We start from the raw sequence: 21,448 nt of genomic DNA, 5'->3' as shown, positions 1-21,448 counted from the left end.
GATTGAATTTGAATACAAACATAGTCCTTTACGGAAGACATTTATCTACATCCACGTGTTTGTCTTCGAAGGTACCGTTTGTAAGTTGTCCAATCACGTTACCCTATTTAAAAAAAAAGAAACATTTGGAGTAAGTCTCCTTCTTTATTAATCTCACAACTAAATACAATGCACAGGTTATTTTGGCTGCAAAACATTATTACATGGTGCTGCCGACACTGCTTCACACGGAACTTCCTTCTTGTCACTGAGGCCAAATAGTTTTTTTTTTCTTGTCTGAACTTACGAGATCGTTTTGGAGAAGGTATTTAACTTGTCCCTGTGTGCAGGCACTAATTTCTGAACTGCTTTAATATGTTGATTCCACGAGAATAGGATTTTTTCCCTAATGTATATGTTAGAGAAATCACTAAAAGATGAGTCCCATGGTTATTTTTCGGTAGTGACAAATGTCATAAAATGCAGCTAGTTCGATGGGGTGTTCACTTTAAATGTGCGAAAATGAAATAATACAACTGATTTAGTTTAATTAAGTAAAATCAAAGCAAATTGTATTTGAATATTAAAAGAAGAAAACAAACAGCGACTTTAAAGGTCTGAGCAGGACGTTAAAGTTGTGTTTTCTTTATTTTAGAGGGTTCTCTTGGTTCTACACTCCATACCAGCAGGTGGGGCTAATATATCGATTCGCTGTTTCCCTGGCGCCCGTAACACACACACAACGAGGAAGAAGAAGAAACTCAAACTGAGAGCGCTTTTCTTGGCTGTCGCCCGCTAGTTTTTCAAATATTTTTTTAGCTTTACAAACAAGTGTTATTACCGCGCAGCATGGATCCGTATTTATCTCAGTATTTAGATAGAAATACCGCCAACTTTAAGAGATCTCTGGATCGAATCGCTGATAAGGTTTGTTAGCGGAACTAACTCTTTGTTTTAAGTTCAAAGCGGTGCAGAAGTGATGTTTGCTAATATTTGCATTTCTTTAAACAGTATTCAAAATTTAAGGATGAAGACGACGTGCTAGAGGTGGATATCGACAAAATAGAGCTGAAAAGTGAGTAAACTGTATTATGTTTATGATCTTGACTGTTTTTTTTATTAATTAAAAAATGTTACTTTTGATTCCGCCTATCGGCGACTTACTTACTGCTATTGCACGCCAGCTAAAACATGAAGCGTCTTTTCTTTTTTAAATTGACTATTAACCTTAATGTATTGATATTTGACAAACCACTGTAACTTAATAATTTATTTCTGATACCATTTTAATTAATTCTGTTTTTTTTTTTTTTTTTTTGCTCAGCGCTTTCCAAATATTTATCAGAGTCTGAACATAAACTCCAGAAGTTTGGGTCAAAGGTTTGTGATTTGTTCATTCATCAGATTCATTAGGCGTGTCTTTTAAATTAAATAATCAATCTGAATCCTATGTGCACCCTCTCCTTAGAACCAGTCATATCTAAAAGATCGCTCGTTAAGTGGTAAGTTTACATATCCCTAAATGAAACTGATATTTAAATTTTCTTTTTTTTATTTGCATTGGTTTGTCTTAAACAATTTCTTTTTCTGCAGCACACAGTTCAACACACTCTCAGGTAAATATATTTGTGATTATCTGACACTTCTGCTAAAAATATCTGTAATAGTTCAATTTAAAGAGTATGTTTTTCTTAATAGTTAAATTGGCCATGTAAAGATGATGGAGCAGATGATGATAGTGCCTCCAGCAGTGAATTTCCTAAGGAAGATAGCGGTAGGAACACAAAAAGTTGCTGCACTTAAAAAAATAAAAATACACTTGCTAAAGTATTCATATCACTTGTACTTTGCCATAGTTTGTCACATTACCACCACAAGCCTCATTCATTTTTGATGGAATTTTATGAGTTATACTAAAACAAGGTTGCACACAACTTTCTTTCTTACTAATATTACTAAATACCTTTTAATAAAGGATCAGAGTCGACTATTAGTCATGGGCTCTGCAAATCTTGCTTTTATATAAAGATGCCAAGAAGAAAGGTGGGGCTAAAGGAATCCAGCAGATGTCCATCACAAGCCATGTAGCACAAAAAGCAAACCTGGGGAAGGCGGTGCTGTCGTCACAGAAGACCAGAACTGAACTTTATGCCATCCTTGCATCTGCTGCTATGCTGGAAAACCATCACTGCACATCAACCTGAACACACCATCCTAGGGATTGCCAGGAAATTTTTTATGGTCATAAGAATTTCCACTTCTCCTGATAATAAACCCCACATAGTGGTATCTGCAACCCCCGCCCCCAAACTAAAAACTCGTACTTGTTATCTTCCGCTTATCCGGGACCGGGATGCCCAGACACCTCCTCCAGCTCCTCCGGGGGGAGCCCAAGGCGTTCCCAGGCCAGCTGAGAGACATAATCCCTCCAGCATGTCCTGGGCCTCCTCCTGGTGGGACGTGCCTGGAACACCTCCCGAGGAAGGCGTCCAGGAGGCATCCAGTATAGATGCCCGAGCCACCTCAACTGGCTCCTCTCGATGTGGAGGAGCAGCGGCTCTACTCCGAGCCCCTCCCGGATGGCCGAGCTCCTCACCCTATCTCTAAGGAAGTGCCCGGCCACCCTACGGAGGAAGCTCATTTCAGCCGCTTGTATCCGGGATCTCGTTCTTTCGGTCATGATCCAAAGTTCATGGCCATAGATGAGGGTAGGAACGTAGACCGACCGGTAAATTGAGAGCTTTGCTTTTCGGCTCAGCTCTCTCTTCACCACAACGGACCGGCACAGCGCCCCCATTACTGTGGCAACCGCACCGATCCGTCTGTCGATATCCCGCTCCATTCTTCCCTCACTTGTGAACAAGACCCCGAGATATTTAAACTCCTCCACTTGAGGCAAGAACTCCCCTCCAACCTGAAGAGGACAAGCCACCTTTTCCGGTCGAGTACCATGGCCTCGGACTTGGAGGAGCTGATCCTCATCCCAGCCGCTTCACACTCGGCTGCGAACCGCCCCAGCGCATGCTGTAGGTCTTGGCTAGAGGGGGCCAGCAGGACCACGTCATCCGCAAAAAGAAGAGACGAAATCCACTGGTCCCCAAACCAGACCCCCTCCGGCCCTTGGCTGCGTCTAGAAATCCTGTCCATAAAAGTTATGAACAGGACCAGTGACAAAGGGCAGCTCTGTCAGAGTCCAACATGCACTGGGAACAGGTCCGACTTAGTGCCGGCAATGCGGACCAAACTCCTGCTCCGCTCGTACAGGGACCGGATGGCCCCTAATAAAGGGCCCCCGATTCCATACTCCTAAAAAAAACATTAGTGAGATTTTTTTTTCCACTGTTGGTTCTGTGAGAGCAGCAGTAAATCAATATCTGAAATGTGAGCAGATGCAGTCGTCCCTTGTTTTCCATAAAATTGTCCTTAATGTAGCTGCTTTTCTAAGTAGCCTGTTCAAAAATCTGTAACTAATTCATGTTGAGTTTTTGTGTGTTGTTTTTTTAACAGCCGACTTTGTGGGGATCTGACTGCAGTGATGTTCAGTCACACAATCTATTCCAAAAAAAGACTGCAATGGATTTTTAAAATACTTTTTATTATTTTATTAATTTATTCGGGGTTATTGTGATTAATACCATAACAGAATGTGATGTGTGAACTTCCGGTCCTATCGAGCTATTTAGAAAAGAATGGCCAGATCAGTTTCTAGATGTGTAAAGCTGCTTCAGATTCCAACATACTTGCACATTTGAAAGCCATGTATCAATTTCTTTCCATATCACAATTATGCACAGTTTATCTTGGTCCATCACATAAGATCTCCATAAAATACATTGAGGTTTGTGGTTATAATTGGACAACCTAGGCAAAAGTTTAAGGGTGTGAATACTTCAGTGAAGTACTGTAAAGGTCTGATGTTCGAATGGAGGTGATATTTATTTTCTGTATTAACATCTAGCAGAGGGAACAATGAGTTTATTGGATGGAAGCTGGAGGAACTCGTCAGAGAGCGAGGTCCTGCCGGAGGACCAAGATGAAGTTCTGCAAATGTCCCTGAGTAGTCGGTGCACTTCCCTGGCGGAGCTGTACCCAACAATGGTTAGTCGGATAGAAAGAGCCTGGCATCGGCAGACCGTCTCTGTGGCAGCCAGATCTGTGCTGAGGAGGTACCATAGATGGAGGCAGCAACCTAGAAGAAGCCTCCGAAACATGCTTGACATCACAGTGACATCTGCTGACGATCAACCAAAGATGACGACTAGTAAGAGGCTTTTTGAAGAGGGCTCCGGCAGTCCTGCAAAGAGGATGTGGACTGAAATGGCACCTCGTCCTGTCCTGTCGCCAGTGACGAGCCTGTACAATGGACAATGGTCTCCTGGTAGGGAGAGGGGATTGCTGAGTGGTGAGACCCCACGTCTCATCAGCTTAATAAATTTCTCTGACACCGCTAAACCAAAAGAGATTTCGCTGAATAAGACTTTCTTTGTGTCTGAGCTGTCCCCACATAAACAAACCCACCTTGTAGAGCAGATTCCCATTGATTCTGCCAGTCCTTCACAGCGTCCCTACACCACTGCGAAATCATCTGTGGATCCACCCTTCAGGTTTAGGAGGCTTTCTGTTTCTTCACACTCAGCAGAGGTGTCAACCTATGCAGCAGAAACTCCCTCTGTCCCAGAGAGGCCAGATATCTACAGTTCCCCCGTCAGGCAGAGTCCTTTCAAGGCAAGAAGGATGAGCAACCTCAGCAGGTCTCCTCTTGCATTTTCCAGAAGCCCCAGAGAATATGATGGCCACTGTTCAAGAGAGCCAATGAACCCTAGATCACTATCCACTTCCATGTCCTCTCCTCCAAAGAGGCCCGTTGTGCTGTGTAAGATGCTTTACCCCCAAGACTGCAATCAGTCCTCCCAGCCACCGCCCCCCTCACCTCTGCCGGCCCAGGCAGCAAATAGCCATCGCCGGATCAGACGGAACCTCTCCTTGGACTCCTCTCTGTCGAGCTCTGGCTTTCATTCACCAAAGAAAGTAGACGAGGACTTCATGAAGCTTTATCACAAGTTTGTGTGCCAGAATAAATCCACTATCTTCAACACCCTTCCCTGTCATCTGTGTGGAGGAAGCTCTGAGGCCAGGAGGGTCCTCCCCTCCACATCTTTGGCGGCACTCGCCTTGTCGCCCCACCGCTCCATCCTGAGGAAACGCCACAGGGAGCAGAGGTGCGACAGCCTCCCACAGTCCAAGCGCCTCAGGGACCAGTCCTGTGCCCACTCCCCGGGGTCCAAACGACACAAGAATGAGATGCTGAGACGCTGCCTCTCTCAATCAGAGATGGAGGGCACCCCCAGTGCTGTCCCTTACAGCCCCAGTAAACAAAGAAGCCAGCAATCTGCAGCATACCTGGAGGCCTGGATGGGCCGGCACCACCCTCGGTTTTCCTCTTTGGGTGAGCCCTAGTTAGAATCTACCTGATCAAATAGATGTTGGGTTATACAAGCGTATTGCAATAAGTTAGAAGTTCATTCAATGCTCATTCATTTCATATATTTCTGTTGATTATGGCTTTCATATCTTTAATGTTACATAAGACTAATGAAGGACGTGTTACACGTGCTTAAGAAAATTATTGGGGAAGACTTGACAGTTGAGCCACAAAAGGTCATTGCTAGAGAACCTGGCTAGAAACAAGGAAAGATAATTGGAAGGAAAAAGTGTGTCAGACAAAGGTACACGTCTTTTTTTATTTAAAGATGAAACTAAACTGCTTTTAATTTGGATGTCAAGGTCCCAGAGTCTTAATGAGTGAAGAGAGATAGAGACCATGTTGCTTGAAGTCTGATGTGAAGTTTCCACCGTCAGCGATGATTTGTGGAGCCGTATCATCTTCTGGTGTTGGTCCAGTGTTTTATCAGTTCAAACACTATGCAGTACACAGACATACTTTTCAGCAGGCCAACCTCAGAAAACTAATCCTACATGATCACAATTTGATGCTTAAATTGTCTTAGAAACTGAACGTTATGTTTCCATTCACTGAAAGCCACAGTCAGCAAAAACAAACACCTGAAGTAACTGAAATGTTCACTTTAATCCTGAAAGATGCACCAATGTGTTGAAATCATTTTTCTGCCTCTTTCAACAGGAGGTCCACTTGAGAATAAAGCATTCGACGGCCAGTCTCCCAGGTCATTTAAGTCCTAAGCAAGATGTTTCGGTTTTCCCTGACCTCCATGTCTTTGTGTTCCTTAGTCACCCGCTTTTCCTTTTCCATTAGAAATTGGAGATAAATCAAGACTAACAAGAACATGCCTACAGTTGTTGAAGTTTTTGTGCAGAAGATGCATTACAGCTCGTCGGTTTCAGATAGTTTAATTACACACTGCACTGTTTGTGTGTGTGTAGGGTAGCTGTTAAAGCAGTCTAGTTGTATGTCTGTTTTGCTGTTATTGTAGCGTTTGTTTTCCTAGGCTGTTCTGTAGACCATTATAGCTGAATTTTAAATATTCCTTCTGAATCTTAATGTCAATTTTTGTTGGCTTGTTATAAGCAGTTTCATGAAGCATATATTGTTCATCCCATTGCACAAATTTAGATTTGTCTTTATTAAAGTTTGAAGAGTTAACTCAAGTTGACAAAAATACACTGAATTCAAGTGACCCAAAGTATTAAGTAAAATAAAGGTTTTGTTCTTTGCTCTTGTGTGTCTTGACATATTTTAATGCTCTGCATGCAAATGCCTGGATTACGCTGAAAAACAGCTAAATACACTGATACATAAACATAGAAAGGAAACAAATATACATAGGGTCTATTGGTGTGCTCAAGAAAATACTCACACCATCCAGTAATTTAGGACAAAAAAATACAGTGTTGTAAGGCTCAACCTGAAGCGACATTTTTATAAAGTTGTGAGCAGAGACTGCAGAGAAGAACCGCCTGTGCTGTAGTTGTGAAACAGTTTCAGCACTCCAACCACGCTGCTGTTCCAGTTACCACTCCAGTTCCACTGGATATTTCCCAGTTAGACAGGCAGTGCAGTGGCCTACACTCTTGCGGGAGTTGTTCTTCTCCTGGAAGGAGGTGATTCCCTCCTGGACAGCGGATACGAGTCCCTCCACACTTAGATACTCAATGCTGTCAGCACCTACGCAGCAGAAGGAATATGAGCAGAGATGAACATTTAAATTATACGGCCAGCTGTTCATTAAGCCTTACCAATATAACCAGCAATGTCCTTAAACTCTGGCTTGTTGGCAATGAGCTCCTCTTTGGTTGGGATGTTGATGCCCATGTAGCAGGGGAACTTGATGGGTGGAGATGCCACCCTGATATGGACCTGCACAGCGGGGATCAAGTCACAACATTTTCAGTCAATATCACAGTTTTGTTAAATACATTATGAGTCATTACACACCTAACATACAAATAGTGAATACTATTTTTGGTATTCACTATTTGTGAATATTACTCCCAGTTAGTATAAATCTTTTCACTGATAACTGCAGCTATGCAGATTGCCATCTGTAGAACATCTGTTTCATAGCTGAAATAGGTCTGTCTACAAAATCATGTCACATCATATCTGAGGTTCCCTGCACAGAAAAGGTCAAATGATTAAAAAAATAAAAACAACTTCAAGGTTTGCATTTTTCAGGAATGAGGAAGGAATTTCGGTGTGAAACATGAGAAATCTGCAGAAGGTGAAGGTGTTGGAAAAAATTACAAGCAGTCCAACTGCTGCTGTATATTAAATGAACAACTAACTTCCTGATTTCTGTCTGCACTGCATTCACTCACAATGTACCCACCATGTTGTCTCTAGCTTTTTATTTTTATGTGCTGACTTCACGTTATGTCCACATTCTGCAGGAGCACACAACCCACCCAGCACTGGAACCTCTGTGTCTTTATTAAAAACAGAGACATTCTAGCAAACTACTTAAATAAGTTAAAGCATGAAGTTCAGGGAGCATGCTAGACACTCTTCCTGTGAAGCGCTGAGTGAATTTGTCCGAGTTCATCTGCTGTGTTCATGCTGTTCTCAAAAAAACAGTGTGAGCAGACCCACGACAACGATGCTGTTAGTCCAGCACAGAGTCTTAAAGGGTTTTTTATAGTCTAAATCTTAACCCATATTTCTGTACTTAGGTTTATTTAGGGCAATCCTTTTTGTAACTTATATTTTATAAGCTTAACAAACACTTTCAGCGGCATCCGTTCTGTTGTAATTCTTGTCGAGGAATTCTGTCGTTTTTAACCCATGGCAAATCTGCAAAGGGAATTAAACGGTTCCGTCAGAAGGAATTTAAAGCCACACATTCTCATAACCCCTGAAAAAAGCTGGCATGTTGTGGTTTCTTAAGAGAATTAAAAACATTTCTTGTTGGGCTGCGGAGGTGGCACAGGGTACGTGTGCCCCAAAACAGTCCTCGATGCAGCTGTTGTGGGTTCCACCTTTACTGCATGTCTTCCCACTCTCTCCACCCTTTCCTGTCGGTTTACTGTTGTAAAAATTCAGAAAAATAGAGGCCTCTAGTGTCGTAAAAAAACCCATTTCTTGTTGATTATCTACTTACCAGCTTCCTTTGTCAAGCAAAAGTGTTTAGCTTCAAAATAAGGATTGTAGAAGTTGGTTAAACTTGTCGGCAGTAACAGTTCTCAAGCTAATAGTATACAGTGTTGGAAATTAACCAACAGGACTAAAATACCTGAAGTCAAATCCAGAACTAAAAACTTAGATGTGAATAAAAGGTATATTAAACCTGCTTAAGTTATTTTATTGTAATTTCAATAGATCTACAACTTATTTCATAATAGTGTTTAAAAGGTTTAAAAAGCCTGAAATTGACATTTACTGAAAGAAACAGAAACGTCATATCGTAACTGTGAGCTGGTAAAACTATCGCACATAGTGTTTGATAGACTGCCAATTGTGCAGTTTTTCCTGCCTGCAAAGCATGTAAAAGTCTTTACTTTTTATCATAGGTCCTCTTCAACTGTGAGTGACGGAATCTAAAACAAAAATCCACAAAATCACATTGGGTGATTTTTAAGTAATTAATTTGTATTTTATTGCGCATGTTTATGATCACCTAACCAGTAAGAATCCCAGCTCTCACAGGCCTGTTAGTTCTTCATTAAGAAGCTCTCCTGTTCTCCACTTATTACCTGTATTAACTACACCTGTTTGAACTTCTTATCTGTATAAAAGACACCTGTCCACACACTCAATCAAACAAACTCCAACCTCTCCACAATGACCAAGACCAGAGAGCTGTGGAAGGACATCAGGGACAAAATAGTAGAGCTGCACAAGGCTGGGATGGGATACAGGAAAACAGCCAAGCAGTTTGGTGAGAAGACAACAACTGTTGGAGGAATAATAAGAAAATGGAAGAAGTTCAAGATGATGGTCAATCTCCCTCAGTCTGGGGCTCCATGCAAGATATCACCTGGTGGGGCATCAATGATCATGAGGAAGGTGAGGGATCAGCCCAGAACTACATGGCAGGACTTAGTCAATGACCTTAAGGGAGCTGGGACCACAGTCTCAAGGTCCCCCTGCTCAAGCCAGCCATGTCCAGGCCCGTCTGAAGTTTCCCAACGACCATCTGGATGATCCAGAGGAGGAATGAGAGAAACTCATGTGGTCTGATGAGACAAAAATGTAGCTTTTTGGTCTAAACTCCACTCACCGTGTTTGGAGGAAGAAGGATGAGAACAACCCCAAGAACACCATCCCTACTGTGAAGCATGGAGGTGGAAACATCATTCTTTGGGGATGCTTTTCTGCAAAGGAGACAGGATGACTGCAGCGTATTGAGGGGAGGATGGATGGAGCCATGTATCGGGAGATCTTAGCCAACAACCTCCTTCCCTCAGTAAGGCCATTGAAGATGGGTCGTGGCTGGGTCTTCCAGGATGACAACGACCCGAAGCACACAGCCAGGGCAACTAAGCAGTGGCTCTGTAAGAAGCACCTCAAGGTCCTGGAGTAGCCTAGCGAGTCTCCAGACCTGAACCCAACCTAAAATCTTTGGAGGGAGCTGAAAGTCCGTATTGCCCAGCGACAGCCCTGAGATCTGTATGGAGGAGTGGTTCAAAATCCCTGCTGCAGTGTGCAAACCTCATCAAGAACTACAGGAAACGTCTGATATCTGTAACTGCAAAGGTTTCTGTACCAAATAATAAGTTTTGTTTTTCTGATGAATCAAATACTTATGTCATACAATAAAATGCAAATGAATTACTTAAAAATCACATAATGTGATTTTCTGGATTATTGTATTAGATTCCTTCACTCAGATGAAAAGTACCTATGATAGAAATTTAAGACTTTTAGATGCTTTGCAAGTGGGAAAACCTGCAAAATCTGCTGTGTATCAAATACTCGTTCTCCCCACTGTATCCAGGAGCAGACAAAAAAAAAACATCTATGTCTCTGCACCAGTGGAAACCCCCCCAACAAAAAAAAAAAAAACCACAATTATCTAGAGTTGCTACAATTGCATGAAACCAACCTCTGTTGCACCAGCTTCCCGCAGCAGCTTAATGATAGGGGAGATTGTGTTGCCCCTGACGATAGAGTCATCAATGAGCACCACTCGTTTCCCAGCAAAGTTGTCAGTCAGCACCCCGAACTTCTTGGCCACTCCAAGCTGCCTCAGACGAGTATTTGGTTGGATAAACGTTCTTCCTACATAGCGGTTCTTGCACAGAACCTCCGTGTATGGGAGGCCAGACTGGGAGAGGATGACAACAGGGAAACATACGTGTGAGTATTGACGTTCTCCGGCTGGTGGGACGTCTTATCTTTAAGCAGATGACTCAAGGACAGACCTGCTGAGCGTAGCCCAGAGCAGCAGGGGTCGCAGACTCTGGCACCGTACTGACCAGATCTACATCAGTTGGAGCTTCTATGGCCAACTGTCGACCACAGCGCTGCCTCACAGTATACACCATCTGCCCTGCAGTACGTCAATATTCAGTAATTCCACAGTCAAGCTGTATGGTTAGGTTTTTATTATATTTAGCAGGTGTGTTACCTTCAAAAATGGAGTCTGGTCTGGCAAAATAAACATATTCAAAGATGCAGAAGGCAGGCAGGTCTCCTTCAGGGCGAGGAACGACACTCAGAGACTTCACTCCATGCCTGGATATCTGAACAATTTCTCCTGGTAAGACCTCCCTGTAATACCTACGATGGATGTGATAATGTTAGAAACTCAAAGCAATACAGCCTACACTTATAAAGAAGTATAAAAAAAAAAAAACATCACTTTGCTCCGATGGACTGGAAGCTGCAGGACTCTGATGACACAACCCATCCTTCAGTGTCCTCCTCTCCTGCTCCTAACCAGGGAGCAAAGAGTCAAGTTAATCATCCACCAGCAGCTATCTGACCTCTGATAACATCATCAACCAAAGTGCTGAGCTCTTGTGAGGCTCCATCTTTGTCAGAAAATGAGCTCTCTGAGCAAATTTCTGCTCATACAATGAAGACCATAAATAAAACACATCCTCTAAACCTTCTCATCCAACGTTTTTCCACACTAGCAATCTTAATTTGGCTTCCCACCAAAACAAGTTTCTTAATAAGCTCGGTGTTTCACAATACGAGTGTCGTAGATTCTCTGTGTAACTTCCAGACAAGTACAAACAAAGAGTAAAAACTATTCAAATACCTGAACTGTGGAGCCTAGAGATAGGAACAACCCTTCCAATGCAGAGGGGTCGGTTTCCATAAGGGTCACGCACTGCATAGATGACATCTTTGTACATGATCAGCAGTGAGTATGATGTGGGTGTTTTCGACATCAGGTTTTTAATTCTGTAATCAAAGACATGTGAAGTTAGGTAAGGAAATCATGTCAAGAGAATAAGAACATTTCCACAGCATCCAGACCAGGTAGTCACCTAGCGACCCAGTCAGGTGTGTCCAGCTCCTCCATGGGTGGAGTCAGCGCCAGCAGCTGGGTGATGAGCTCGCTGTCTGAGCCGGTGGAGAGGCCGACTCCATGGCGCATTACCTGTCCAACAAAGTTAAGACTCGCAGCATCTTATACAGAACATGTACCAAGCCGCTGTTCTGCTAGGTTCTAATCGACATAATATAAAACATAGTGAGGGATTTAACGCCTCAGACTCAGCTTTATTATCACACAAACATCTTAAACTCAGACTCAGGTCTCTGTGTATGCAATGTGGCTATAAACAATTTTCAAAATGGAATAAATGCTGGAATAAATCAGTAAAGAAGTGTCTAAAAGATCCGGAAAGTGTTGAGTGCATTTGTTGGCAGTCCCCTGAATCAGTCATTTGAAGAGCTGCCTTTTGCTGCAGCTACAAATAGTTTGGGGCATAAGCTTAACAGCTTTCAGGATTTAGACACTGAACATTTGACCCATTCTTTTTTGCAAAATAGCTTAAGCTCAATCAGACAGAATGGAGAGTTCTGAACATCAACGTTCTAGTCTTTTCACAGACTATCACCTGGATTTAGTTCTGGGCTCTGACTGGGCCATTCTAACACATGAATATTCTTTGATCTAAACAGTTGTATCGGAGATCTGACCGTTTGTTCTGGGGTCGTTCTCCTGCTGAAAGGCGAACCTTTATCCCACTCTCTAGTCTTCTGTAGCCGCATTTTTATTCCAAAAAAACGTTTGAAAACTTGGTACCTTCACAATTATACCCTGCCTAGTTTTGGTCTAACACATAGTTTGTATTTGTAAACTTAAAAAAAAGTAAAGGCTATGAATATTTTTCCCAAAGCACTGTAAAAGCCTACAGCTTTAACTTATAACAGATGACTCTTTGAAGAATTGTAAATATAAAAACTAACAGAGTGCAACAAAAACAAAATGCAGCTCACACTGTCACCAGAAGCACATGGTCATCCTCACCTTTTTCCGCAAGGCACGGGAATTAACCAGCTCTCCATTGTGCGCCACGGCAATCCTGCCGTGCAGCGTGTCCACCACAAAGGGCTGGCAGTTCTGCAGCTCCGAGATCCCGGTCGTTGAATAACGTGTGTGACAGATCCCAAGGTTACCGTAGCGCAGTTTGAGCAGAGCGTCCGGTTGGAAAGCGGTGCTCACTAATCCCATGCCCTGAGAAATGCCAAGAGAGATCATTGTTTGTACAAATCGAAAAGCAGACATTGAGATGCCAGCGTGATGTGAAAAGGCCTCAAAACACACCAGGAGAGGCCTGAACAGCTGTTCAACCGATTCAGTGTGAAGTGTACTTGTTTGATGCATGTGTGAATTGAACTTGTCAGGAATACTCAACCACCTTGTGGCTTGTGTATATAGGCAGACAGGCTCCATTGCTTGTGACAATCCCCGCACTTTCCTGACCTCTGAGAAAACAAAAACAAAATGAAAATGGTCAATCATCAGTGTTAAGATGAAGGCATGATAAAAAGCCTTCAACAAGACTGGACATACCCCGACGACCTCAGTTAATGTGCCTTGAGGCAGATCAAACCAGTTTGACTTAAGCAATGAAATAAAAAAGGAGCCAGAGTCAGAGAACAAAAGCGCTTCTCAGACGTGGAGCTGCCATTTATGGGGAGTCGTCTTGCTGCAGTTTCAGTCCATTTACCAAGCTGCTTCTCAGATTACACTTGATCCCGCCCCCTCTGCACACAGCTTAAGCCAGTGGTGAGACTGCTTTTCAGCGAGTAGGCGTTGCTTTCAGGCTTAACCGCCTGGTTGCCTAGGGAACCGGGCAGCAGAGACAGAAGGGGCCGAGGAAACGAAAACGTTTCCAGGTCAGCTCAAACATGGAGAGAGGAGCAGAGAGACAAAGAGGGGAAGACAGGGAGGTGGTGGAGGAGAAAGGCTCGAAGGAGAGACCATGGGGGGAAGCAGAGGTGCTGGCTCTCGTGTCAGTGTGGGATGAGGTTGGAACTCAGCACGGAGCAGAGAGCAGGGGCACGTTTGAGTTGATTTCAGAGCGGCTGAGGCGGCTCAGCGTTGTGCGCAGCTGGAGGGAGTGTCAGGCTAAGAGCAGAAGTCTGGGACTTCAGAGCAGGAGGGCTGATGCAGCAGCAGGCACGTCAGCTAGCTATGGCCCGGGACTGGATGGAAGGCCGGCGGAGGCCATCTACCTTTCCTCAGTCTCAGTGTCAATGAATGAAGGTAAATCTGGGTTTAACACAACTGCCTAAAACATTCAGCTATGTTAAAAGAACAAGAATGTTAAGCAAGTTTTTGCTCTCCTGCTCTAAAACTGATGTAATTCTCCATATCAAACTTTAGACAAAGATAAAAGTCTCTGTGTGTCTGCAGGAATGAAGGCTCGAATGCATCCCAGTCTTCCTCTCACACCAAACGTGACTGAAGAAGGAGGGCGCCACTGGACTGACGACGAGGTGCGGGCACTGCTGTGTGTCTGGGCCGACCAGAGCGTCCGGGAGCGCCTGAAGAGCACGCTGCGCAACAAGTGCATCTTCCAGGAGATGGCCCGCCAGATGCAGAGGAAGTTCGGGGTGGTACGCAACTGGAAGCAGTGTCGGACCAAATACAAGAATCTTAAATATGACTACAAGACGGCAAAAAGTGCTCACGCCGCTGCAGGCAGCAGTGCAGGAGGTCCTGGGAGGTACATGAAGTTTTTTGAAGAGGTGGAAGCCATCTTGCTTGACCAGGTACTGGAAAACGGAACTGAGGAGATGCAGAAGAGGTTGTACAACGGAGACACAACAGAGGGGCGGCTACAGACACCACCAGGCAACACAAGATCGATCACAGCATCAGACAATGAGATCATCATCGAAATAGAAGATGGTAGGTAGTTCTGATTTATTATCCATCATACGTTCAAATTCAAGAGAATTCATTATTCTATTTTATTTTCAGATGACAACAGCGATGATTATGATATTGATGGAGACATAGAAGCACAATGGAGAGGCACAGGTATGATACAAATGGTTTAATCAAATTCACTGCGTGTTCTGGAGGATTCCTACACAGTCTGGAATATTAAGAAATGTCATTTAAGCATTTTTAGGTTTGCATTTTCATTGAAGTGTTTTAATGTCATTTTCTTTCTCCATAGATATGAAGGAAGAAAATAGTATGGAAAAATATTTGTATTTCCAGGCTTTATTCTCCATAATATTATCTAAACGTTGTATCCATCCATCCGATTTATAATACTGGAAAATGATGGAACTTTAGCGTGGCAAATGTGTAATGACCCCAAACTACTGAGAGGTTTTGTTTCTCTGTTCTTCTGTACCACAGAGGCCCATCTGACACAAGCAGATTCACCAAGCTCAGACCAGTTCCAAGTGGTCACAGTGTCGGACACCGGCCGGAACTGGAGCGACCAAGAGGTGCAAGCTCTCATCCAGGTTTGGTCCGACGAACGTGTATGCAAACAGCTGGAGAGCTCGACTAGAAAGAGGGATATCTTCGTCCAGATCTCCAACCGGCTCATGCAGCAAGGCATTGAGCGGGACTGGAAACAGTGCCACACCAAGTACAAAAACCTCAAGTACCTCTACCGGTCCCTTCAGAGGAGCAAGACGGATGAAGCCGAGAGGAAACGCCTCATGAGGTTTTATGATGAAGTGGACGCCATAATGACACACGCCCCAAACGGTTCGCTACGTGGCGCGGGGGCTGCCGACCCCGCACCTTCGGGCTCACTCGCTATCCCACAGAGTTGTGAGGAAAACCGTAGGGTTGATGTATGTTTGGCAAAGACAAACAGAGTAGCAGTCATGGATGAGAAAACCTCTGATTCTGTCCCAATCACAGGCGTTGATGAGCTGAGCCTGCAAGGAATCAAGGAGCACCAGTCAGAACAACATCAGAGCCCAAGGAGTGAGCTAATCATAATTTGTCTATTTGACCTTTTGTTCTTTAGCTAAACAAAAAAAAACTGACTTAAATCAACCATAAACATGAGGCTTCACTTTACCCTCAATATCATTGTCTTCCAGGATCAAAATGTCAGTACTGCATTGCTCTAATAAAGCAATGCTCTCTGTACACTAACCCTTTAATCTTTTAAAATAAAGTCAGAACATATTACTAAAGTACCCAATATTCAAGTCGGATTAATTCAATTGTCCACCAACTTATTTTAACATTCACTGTATCAATGCCGGTGTTTTGAATAACAGCAGTTACCATAAAATCCGTTTACCTAAAAAGAATGACAGGACTATCTTTTTTAAACAAAAACTGTTGTGCTTGTCTTTTCACTATTTGTTTTTGTTTTTTTGTTTGCTGCATGATGCTTGTAGGCCCCTCTGAAACTCTGCTGGGAAAAGACAGCAACTTTTCAGCAAAGAGAGAAACGAAGAGAAAAGCGGTGGATCAAGGTTTCGAAAATCTCTCCTTTCTCTTACCGCTGTGCATGTCACATGATGTATCATTTCTGTCTCGGTCTCATGATCTGCTAAGGAGACTGATAATGGCATTACGGATAAGGGCACAATTGTAACAAAATGCACAATGTAAGATTAGCCGCTAATAAGATAAGATGTTATTTTTGCATGAAGGACAAAAATTCTGGTGCCATATTACAATCAAGGAGTAATAGAAAAAAAAGCATGAACAAAATGATATCACAGCATGCTGATGTTTTTACTTTCAGACTCTGCGTACCAGAAACCAGCAAAACAACTGAACGCAGGCCGCGACTCTGCTGCTCAGGTGGAGGCCAAGTGCAAAGAGGAGCAGGAGCATGTTCCCATAATAAAGATCAAATCTGTGTGCTCAATGGCCCACTCTAATCTACCCCCGAAAACACAGGTATTATTTTACAAATCAGTGTCATCTACAGTAAGATACTTCATGTAGCTGAGATAGCATTATTTGAACTGCCACAATACATCGATAAGTACACTGACATTGTTTGCAACTTGCTTTGGTAACTGACCTAAATTAGCGTTTTTCTAAAAAAAAAAAACAAAAAAAAAACAAAAAAAAGCTCCATAACTTATTCGACACCGTCGTCTTTTTTTTTTTTTTTATAGCTGTGTGTATATATCATAAGTGCATTTTATTCTATTAGTTAGAATTGACCTAATGGATTGAAGTAGGTACATTTTAAAAATGGTTAGAATTTCGTTAAATCATTTCAAGAAACAATCAAGCAAAAACAAGAACACAGCTGGTTAGTGAAGTAAGATTACCACAGCAGGATTTCACTACAATGCTTTTGGTAAGTGCCCAGGAAAAAGAAACAAAAAACTTGCCAATACTCCTTTGTGCTTATTTGGGTCAATGTCATCACATGGACTGAGCTGATTAGGGCTGGCATTAGTAAACACCTTTGAAGAAGGAATTTAAATAAATACATATGGCGGACATCAAAAGAACTACAAGAAAAATACAAAAGGATGAACTGAACGCTGATGACTTGCCTTATGTGACGTCACAAGAGGCACGTCCACCGATAAGCTCGTTTTTAGGAGGGTAGACTTTTTATTAAATAACGATTGCCAGCAAAATAGCACAACTAATATGGAATGTTGTATTATTTGTATAAAACTAGATATAAAGTGAGTTTGACAGATTTGAAAGAAAAGTTTTTAGTAGTAGCTTTAACGGTTTTTCAGCCTTTAAACCCGCCGTTTCTACTCGGATATATTAACTGAAATCAAAACGTCACAAAAAAAAAAAAAGCTCAGCTGACTCAAGTCATTTTTAAAACCCTTCATGATACTAACCTGTGCTGCAACGCCACCAGTCCCAGGCTGAGGACCTGAGCCACCTCTAGCTGCGTGGGCCACTCTCCGGCAGCCACGCAGCCGAAAACCCCGCATTCCTCCCCGATCCCGGACTCCTCAAACTCCATGCTGCCCCAGCCGCTGTCCTCCGGTTACCCCGTTTACCCCAACGGAACGGTCTCGCGCCTACGAGCACCCAGCGTGCGCGGGCGCGTGCACGGTTAAGCGAACACGTGCTTTGTGTGACACAACGTGGCGGACAAAAAAACCGGTCAGCTGACAGTTTTAACTCGCCATCACGAGCCCGAAAAACACTAATTCAATCAAGAGTTGGGAAAAAAAAAGTTAATGCGATTTTCACCGAAGGAAAGGCGCCACTAACTCTTATAATAAATGAATGAATCAACCCGGACTTGATCACAAACACACGTATTGTACTATTCTGCTTGGTCACAGGACCTGCTGTTCCATCTTGATCGAGTTTTCGACAGATCGATTGTCTTGTCGAACTAAAAAATGGTGGCACGCCAAAGTTTTTCTCCTACTTAAAATTAGGTGTTGGAGCGTCCCGAAACCATGTGATTGCAAAGCGCTGCTGTGATTGGCTGAGAGAATCTGTTGAGTGATGCGATTGGTTATCTTTGGAAGTAAGAGTGCAATCGTTTCCTTCCCTTCTCCTGCTGCGTGCCAGCGCGCCTCCCTGCTGCTGCTGCTCCTAGCAACTTTCTTTGGTTTGTCTTCTAGGACAGTTTGAGATCGACCAACACGATGGCTTCCAGCACAGGTACTGCACAATAATGAGTTCATGCTTTAATGCTTAAATTAAACTTGTTTGATTTCTCTTTTCACTGTTTGCTTTTGTGCGTTTTTTCAGAGTTGAACATCGGCCAGAAGCTCAATGAGGGGAAGACGAAGCAGATTTTTGAGCTAGTGGGCCAGCCTGGACTGGTTCTGGTGCAGTCCAAAGACCAGATCACCGCTGGGAATGCCGTGAGGAAGGATCAGATGGAGGGCAAGGCTGCCATCGCCAACAAAACGACGTGCTGCGTGTTCAAACTGCTCCAGGAATCTGGTGAGGACTCGATGAAGTTTGTAAAGTTGTTTAGAAGGTGTTGGTGTTGCAGGCTGCAACGTGAGCTGGGACAGATGTGTCATTCTTGCCCTCAAGCAAGTTTCACACAAATTCCTAAGTACCCTGTAGGGGTTATGTCCGTTTTTTATTTCCCCCCCACCCCCCAAGTTTAGCAGTTATGAATGGATCCCCAAATCACTCTTTTTTTTAAATGCCTTTATGCAGAAGGAATTGGCTAAATTGCAGCCATGTGCCTCTGAAGTTTGCTATGTGGGAATCAAGTAGCAGAGAGGTCCATCTTGTGACTTTCTTCTCATAATTCATCTCATAAGATCATTATCTTGATACAAAAATCAAAACTGAATTTATTGTAATGTACCTGGGGGAAAAAAAAAAATTTTTATATATATATATATATATATATATATATATATATATATATATATATAATATATATATATAATATAAAGTTTGAGGGCGTTTCTGAACATCTGCCTTGTTTTCCAGGTATTAAAACTGCCTTTGTGAAGCAACATTCGGAGACTGCGTTCATTGCTGCCCACTGTGAGATGATTCCCATTGAGTGGGTGTGTCGCAGAGTGGCGACTGGGTCCTTTCTGAAGAGAAATCCGGGAGTCAAAGAGGGTCACCGCTTCACCCCGCTGAAGATGGAGATGTTCTTCAAAGTAAGCGTGAAGCCTCGTAATGATTAAAGTCGGTTGTTTCTAAATGGGTATCACCTCAGTAATTGTTCTTCTCTTCAGGATGATGCCAACAACGATCCTCAGTGGTCCGAGGAGCAGCTGCTGGCAGCTAAGTTCACCCTAGCTGGGCTCACCATCAGTCAGTGTGAGGTGGACATCATGAACCGCAGCACCGTGGCCATCTTTGAGATTCTGGAGAAGGCTTGGGCTACTCAGAACTGCACACTTGTGGACATGAAGGCATGTAGTCGTGTGTCGCCCTCTGCTGGTCATTTGCTCTGCCCAGCAATGCAGCTTATGTTTTTTTTTAACTTGTTTAAAACTGTGTAGATTGAGTTTGGCGTGAATGTTAAGACGGGGGAGATTGTTCTCGCCGACGTCATCGACAACGACTCGTGGAGGCTGTGGCCGGCGGGAGATCGGAGCCAGCAGAAAGATAAGCAGGTCAGGGATTATAATCATCTATATTTTATTCTAATACATTTTCAGTGAATTGTAAAGAGTAAAAGGGTTGTGTGTGTTTTATTTATTTTTTTCAGGTGTACCGAGACCTGAAAGAAGTTACTCCAGAAGCTATGCAGATGGTGAAGAGAAACTTTGAATGGGTTTCTGAAAGGGTCCAGGTGTGATTGAACTTGCTAAAATCAGTACCTGAGCAGTTCTTTGTTTGCTGTTAGTCTTCTGGGTTCATTTGCAGTGTACTAAACATGGGTATTGATCTCTGTTATCTGTAGCTCCTCCTGGAGCCCCAAGCCAGCGGGAGGGTGGTGGTTCTGATGGGCTCCACCTCTGATTTGGCTCACTGTGAAAAAATCAAAAAGGCCTGTACCTCCTATGGACTCCCCTGCAACTTGAGGGTCACCTCTGCTCACAAAGGCCCAGATGAGACACTCCGTATTAAAGCAGAATATGAAGGTCTGCATTATTATTTTTGAAGATAAGATGGGGAAATGGGTGGTGTTTTTGCCCCATCCCTTATCTTCAATACGTTTTCTCTCCATAGGTGATGGGGTCCCCACCATATTTGTGGCTGTAGCGGGTAGGAGTAACGGCCTGGGGCCCGTGATGTCTGGAAACACTGTTTATCCCGTCATCAACTGCCCTCCTCTCACTCCAGACTGGGGAGCACAAGATGTCTGGTCATCCCTCCGTTTGCCGAGTGGTGAGCAGAGCTCTTAGTGCTTTGTTTGCTGTACCATTAGTCAGAGGCGGGTTGATCTGTCACAGCTGCTAATCTTTCCTCTGTTCCATGTTCTCCACAGGTCTGGGCTGCTCCACAGTCCTCTCTCCTGATGCCGCTGCTCAGTTTGCCGCGCAGGTCATCGGCTTGAGCAACCACCTGGTGTGGTCCAAGCTGAGGGCCTCCATGCTCAACACATGGGTGTCTCTAAAGCTTGCAGACCAAAAACTACAGGCCTGCAGCCTCTAAGTAGCTTAGACCAACTTGTGCCCTACACCCCCATCATACCTTTGTTTGCCTTTTAACTGTAGATGTTCCTCAATCATCCCATTAAAGCAAAAAGAATGAACTAAAGGCCCATTGTCTGTTTTAATCCAACCAACATCATCAATAAAATGTGAAATGCATAATTGTATAGAAAATTAGGTTTTTGTTTCTTTTCCAAATAAAAAGATGCACTGGACAAAGTCAATAAAGAAATATAGAGCTTACAGCATATGTAAGTTTTTTGGTGTCATCTTTGTGTAATTTCAGTCTGCTGATGCTTATTAACCATATTTTAAATTGGGGTTAGGAAATTGAAAATAACACATTGTACCGCAAAAGCATTCATACCGCTTGAACTTGTGGTACAGCCACAAACTTGAATTTATTTAATTGTGCATTATTTAAGGCAGACTAAAAATGAAACTTTTCTTTTTTTTTTTTTTTTGCTGCCAGCCCTTTTTTGAAAATTGGTTTAGCACATTTTTATTTTTTTGTCTTGCCAGAGACTCAACTCTGTTCAGGTCTGGACTTTGACTGGGCCATTCAAG

The 21,448-nt window shown here is 43.2% G+C and overlaps 3 protein-coding genes across 6 annotated transcripts; 2 read left to right on the top strand and 1 right to left on the bottom strand.

The window, feature by feature from the left end:
• Nucleotides 1–183: 183 nt before the first annotated feature.
• On the top strand, nt 184–6,673 carry si:dkeyp-117h8.4 (uncharacterized protein LOC572032 homolog). 2 transcript variants are annotated; one of them, XM_047373862.1, is made up of 9 exons: nt 184–304; nt 635–906; nt 991–1,054; nt 1,304–1,359; nt 1,448–1,481; nt 1,573–1,595; nt 1,678–1,753; nt 3,941–5,425; nt 6,122–6,673. In XM_047373862.1, exons 2-9 carry the CDS (start codon nt 829–831, stop codon nt 6,178–6,180), a joined length of 1,875 nt encoding a protein of 624 aa, XP_047229818.1. In that variant the 5' UTR covers nt 184–304; nt 635–828; the 3' UTR covers nt 6,181–6,673. The 2 variants fall into 2 exon arrangements, with proteins under 2 accessions (XP_047229818.1, XP_047229817.1); XM_047373861.1 differs by having other exon boundaries at nt 3,938–5,425.
• ppat (phosphoribosyl pyrophosphate amidotransferase) lies at nt 6,563–18,254 on the bottom strand. Of its 2 annotated transcripts, none has more exons than XM_047373864.1 (11): nt 17,678–18,254; nt 13,276–13,342; nt 12,885–13,091; nt 11,896–12,008; nt 11,664–11,809; nt 11,259–11,331; nt 11,025–11,176; nt 10,819–10,946; nt 10,500–10,721; nt 7,195–7,315; nt 6,563–7,123 (listed from the first exon to the last, which is right to left on the bottom strand). In XM_047373864.1, exons 1-11 carry the CDS (start codon nt 17,803–17,805, stop codon nt 6,969–6,971), a joined length of 1,512 nt encoding a protein of 503 aa, XP_047229820.1. In that variant the 5' UTR covers nt 17,806–18,254; the 3' UTR covers nt 6,563–6,968. The 2 variants fall into 2 exon arrangements, with proteins under 2 accessions (XP_047229820.1, XP_047229821.1); XM_047373865.1 differs by lacking the exon at nt 17,678–18,254 and adding an exon at nt 13,431–13,570.
• paics (phosphoribosylaminoimidazole carboxylase, phosphoribosylaminoimidazole succinocarboxamide synthetase) lies at nt 13,712–21,131 on the top strand. Of its 2 annotated transcripts, XM_047373860.1 has the most exons (16): nt 13,714–14,126; nt 14,277–14,774; nt 14,847–14,906; nt 15,237–15,662; nt 15,756–15,821; nt 16,247–16,324; nt 16,600–16,757; nt 18,422–18,461; nt 18,552–18,749; nt 19,257–19,435; nt 19,514–19,693; nt 19,784–19,897; nt 19,993–20,076; nt 20,188–20,368; nt 20,457–20,615; nt 20,716–21,131. In XM_047373860.1, exons 1-16 carry the CDS (start codon nt 13,769–13,771, stop codon nt 20,880–20,882), a joined length of 2,946 nt encoding a protein of 981 aa, XP_047229816.1. In that variant the 5' UTR covers nt 13,714–13,768; the 3' UTR covers nt 20,883–21,131. The 2 variants fall into 2 exon arrangements, with proteins under 2 accessions (XP_047229815.1, XP_047229816.1); XM_047373859.1 differs by having other exon boundaries at nt 13,712–14,126; nt 15,237–15,821.
• Nucleotides 21,132–21,448: the final 317 nt, after the last annotated feature.

Source organism: Girardinichthys multiradiatus, chromosome 9 (assembly GCF_021462225.1).
Source record: "Girardinichthys multiradiatus isolate DD_20200921_A chromosome 9, DD_fGirMul_XY1, whole genome shotgun sequence".
NCBI classification, from domain to species: domain Eukaryota; kingdom Metazoa; phylum Chordata; class Actinopteri; order Cyprinodontiformes; family Goodeidae; genus Girardinichthys; species Girardinichthys multiradiatus.
The sequence above is the reverse complement of the archived record's forward strand: the minus strand, read 5'-3'. Positions and strand labels throughout refer to the sequence as shown.